Source organism: Bactrocera latifrons, unplaced genomic scaffold, assembly GCF_001853355.1.
Source record: "Bactrocera latifrons isolate USDA-ARS-PBARC rearing strain unplaced genomic scaffold, ASM185335v1 scaffold_164, whole genome shotgun sequence".
In the NCBI taxonomy this organism is placed as follows: Eukaryota; Metazoa; Arthropoda; class Insecta; order Diptera; family Tephritidae; genus Bactrocera; species Bactrocera latifrons.
In genome coordinates this window covers 1-4358 of record NW_017535119.1, presented here as the reverse complement: position 1 = coordinate 4358, position 4358 = coordinate 1, and the positions used below count along the sequence as shown (strand labels likewise).

The following is a 4358-nucleotide window of genomic DNA, read 5'->3' as shown; positions in this document are numbered from 1 at the left end:
TCCCTGCAGAAAAAAAATCTAACGGTGTGATATCACAATATCTTGCTGGCCAATCGATCGGTTCAAAACTTGAAATTATCTGCTCATTGAAGTGTTCTCTAAAGAGATCTATTGATTAATGCGATGTGTGGGAAGTGGCGCCATCTTGTTGAAAAAAATGTCGCCGAGATCACGAGCTTCAGTTTCAGTCATTAAATAACGGATTATTACGGGACGATCACGGTCTCCATTCACGGTTATATTCTCACCGGCAATATTTTTAAAGAAATATGAACCGATGATTTCACCGGCCAACAAACCGTTGCTTCTGCTGGATGAAATGGCAGCTCTTGATTTGCTTCAGGTTGCTTTTCATCCCAAGTGCGGCAATTTTGTTTGCTTACATACCCATTGAGCCAGAAATGGGCTTTATCGCTGAACAAAATTTGGCTTGAAAACATCAGATCTTCTTTGAACTTTTCAGGAGCCCGTAGATCGAAGCTATCTCGTTCAGTAGGTCGATTATGTTGACCATAACGGAACAAACATAGCAACAGCTTGACGCAACTCATGTCCAATCTGTCAAAAACGGCTATTGAAAGAAGTACTATACATCTACTTGGATCACTCGCTATTATTGCCAGATTTAAAGTTCACCATTTACATGTGAGAATCAGACCAGATCACAAGAAATACCATACTATAAGATAGGCTTTAAAGTTATCTACTGGAAGCATCTTCGTCGTGCTCTAAATATATCCATGATATTTAGCAGACGTTCATCACTCTTTTGAGGTCTGATGTTTTTCCGGCATAGATAATCCATGAATCTACTCTCCATTTATCAAAGAATTCGGTGCTTGGCTGGAAGAAAAAGTTGAAGAAGATTTCTGCTAAGTTCAGTTTTTCTCAATAAATAGAATATTTCGAAGTCTAGCACCCCAAAAAAACAATCTATTACACTCCTTACCTTTCTGAATACCAAAATCTTACACCAGGTGATCCTTGTTATCCCATCAATAACCCTAAGATTTTAGTTTCGACACTCGACATCGTGTGCTCCTTCAATCCTCACACAACCATGATTATTGCCAAAAGTCCAGAGCCGCAACAAAATTCAATAGTCGTTAGCCGGCTGGGGAAATTAAGAACAACGTTGTTGGCAACATACATCTGTGATAATCCAATACGGTTGCTTGGACGCAGTGAAACGCAGACGAGGAAGCTTCAGAAAATTCAGAACATGAGACTCCGGACACCCAGTTAAGTAACTCCTCTCCAAGCAGTTTCTGCTGGCATGTTTTCGTAGAAATTATTCTCATCTTCCAACTTCCTCAACTACGTCGACGATATAAGACAATACGCCGACCAGACTTCGGACGCAACTAACTTCAGACACGCACTTACCGCCATTCACAATAGAGCCATGAACACCTTCACCGACTCCCTCTCAGTGAATGTCGTACTTGGCGCCAAATCACCACCCATTGTTCAAGTGGCCGCAAGAATCGAGTAACGCAGCTGCGTTCTGATACGACAGCTTGCAACGAGTCCCCTTATGTCTCTTACCACCTCTTTGCATGCTCTGCTAATCTTACAAATCTGACACCTATCTCCCTATGGTACGACCCCATGACAACTTATCTGAACCTTACCACCCCAACAGGGACTAAATAACCGTTAAAACAACAAAAAGCAGGTGTTCCTCTAAAATCCGTTCTTCCAAACAATTCTGGATTCAATAGAGTAAGGGCTCCTAAACTCGACTGGAACTGAGCAATCTGTCAAAAATATTTTTAGACACCATTAACATCAGTTGGACAATTTTATTTTCAGAGACATTTGAATCGAAATTATTGTTAGTATGTTTAGTACATATAATATATAGGCATACTTTTTATTTTGATTATTTATATTATCTACAAATAAAACAAGTACTTAAAAAAAAATAAAAACAATGAGATATTGTCTTCGAAAAGCTTAAATACTTACTTCAAATACCGTTATTCTACAGCTTAATCTCTACATATGTTAGACACAACATCTACTATATGTATCTTCTTTGAAGTATGTGAAGTATAGTATATAATGCTATATTAACAGCCTCATCAACCACTTCATCTCTAAAACAATGGATCACGCACGACTTTCAAATTTATGCCACCAGAGGACTGTAATATGATGGCACGAGGATTCAAATGCAGTTTCCTCGGTGTGATTTCACAGGGCGTTACATAATGATTCCGATAGAAGTAGAGTAGCCCCAGCTTTGTTTGGATCATTGCGAAGCGCTCACCAATACAGTTATGAGGTCCGATGCCGAAAGGCATATAGGCATTCATATTATTTTCGTGTTTGTTTTCGGGTAGAAAACGATCAGGATTAAACGTTTCGGGATCTTTGAAGTACTGCAGCAATGAAAAAGGAATAATGAACAACAAAAGTAACATAGTGCGTTGCATAAACTAACCTTTGGATCCATGTGTAAAGCTTGACTCGGTATATAGACAGGCATATTGTGCGGTACTGTAAAGTCCAAACCAAAGGCGTTCAGCGAATAACCTTTTTCATCAGCTTTTGGTGTGCATACGCGATCGAGGAATGGTAGTGGTGGATAATGGCGTAACACCTCCTTCACTACATTATCCATATACTTCAGACCCATAATCAACTCGTAGGTTATTTTGCCATCATTACTCTTGTATGCCTCGAGTAGTTCTTCACGCAAACGTCTTTGCACTTCCGGATTTTGCGCCATTTCGAACATAGCGAATGACATTGTGGACGATGACGTTTCGAAGCCAGCCGAAAAGAAAATAGCCGCTTGCGCCGCCAAAGCGTCTTTCTCCAAAATGAACGGTTTCTTGCCTTCTTTCAGTTCTTCTTCGGCCTCTTGTTTGAATTTAACCAAAATGTCGATTAGATCGTTGCGCACATTACCCCTTTTGATGCGTTCCTCCATCACATGATTGATTGTGTCGCGCAAAAAGATTGTGGCCTGCTTGGAAAATACTTTGAAGCCAAAAAGCTTAACCATTATGGGTATGAAAAAGAACGCTTTGAACTCCATGGAACGTAACCAAGTAAATGTGAAGATTTTCTTGCCACTTTTACGGAAAATGCCGTTCGGATCGTTGAGACTATTTGCTTGTATGCCATAGGCCGTGATCGCTATCACATCGGTTGTGTAGAGCGCATTCGGTTCCTTTACTTCTAGTATTGTAGAGTTGGTTTTCGCATCCATTTTCAATGCGCAGAGATATCTGTCGTATTCACGAGCGACCTGTGAATAAGTTGAAATAATTTGTTATTATATTTTCTTTCGAAAATGGTTTTTGGAAGAAATTTCGTAATTAATAAGATTGTTTATGTAAGTAAAAAATATTAAAACAAGTAAAGAAATTCCAATTCCGGAGATAACCAAACATTTCATACACTTTTAACTTTAAAGTTTTGAAGACAGGAAAGTACTTCCGATATATAAGGCCTGGTAGTTATGTGAGACCTAGGGCGAACTTTCAACCGGTTTTATTCATTCTAAGCACTTACATTATGACATTCTAAGCAGGTTTTGTCAAAAAAGTACGCGAAAATTTTTAAATAAAACGCTAATTATTTATTTATTTCGTATGTAGTACACTAATGCCAACGATTTTTCCAGACCTCGAAACACTTTTCATAAGCACTTTTGCATGTCAAAGTCATAATCCCATGTCTCAGCGGCGGGTACAATGCTCTCCATGAAGATGGCATTAGAACTTTTTGAAAAAATGTCAGCTTTATCATGACGAGTCGAGCAAGAATACGTTTCATACTCAAATATCCACCAAAATCATTCAAACGGACTTGCAGTCGAGTAGTCGAGCTCTCTTGCCAATCTTTCTAACACTTCACTGACGATTTTTAATATTATATCTATTGTAGATCTTACAAGTGGATTAATTATTTATAATTAGTTCTCTTTTAAATAAATAAATAAATCTTTTGTAGAGGTCGAAGGTCGCCCAGAACGTGATGTTTTCAACGATCTCTCGACAATGTTTGAAAGCTTTGGAACTTCCTTTAGCCCTCATACACTCGGCCAATATCTGAGTCATATTAATAAAATTGATAGAGCGTAYTTTTTAATAACGGTGCTTATTTGTGCTCAGATTGAATAAAATGGGATGAAAACTATTCTTATATCCTTTTATAGCAAACAATCCTTATGTATTTGAAAATATTAACACGGCTTTAATCCTTAGTATTTTTTCCACTGTGAGAGGCCTTCCTTGCTAATTTTATGGGTTTACGGGTTTAACAAAATGAATTTTTGTATGGCTACTTGGCTATTCTACAACACCTCTAGAATATTGTCCTAAATTTTCAAGTTGATCAGA

General features: G+C 38.2%; 1 protein-coding gene across 1 annotated transcript; it reads right to left on the bottom strand.

Moving 5' to 3' along the window:
- Window positions 1-1785: 1785 nt before the first annotated feature.
- On the bottom strand, window positions 1786-3274 carry LOC108966556 (probable cytochrome P450 6g2; the record flags this gene model as incomplete). Its single annotated transcript, XM_018929542.1, has 2 exons — window positions 1786-2387; window positions 2450-3274. Coding segments are annotated over 2 exons (1110 nt in total), but the record flags the coding sequence as incomplete, so codon positions are not given.
- Window positions 3275-4358: the final 1084 nt, after the last annotated feature.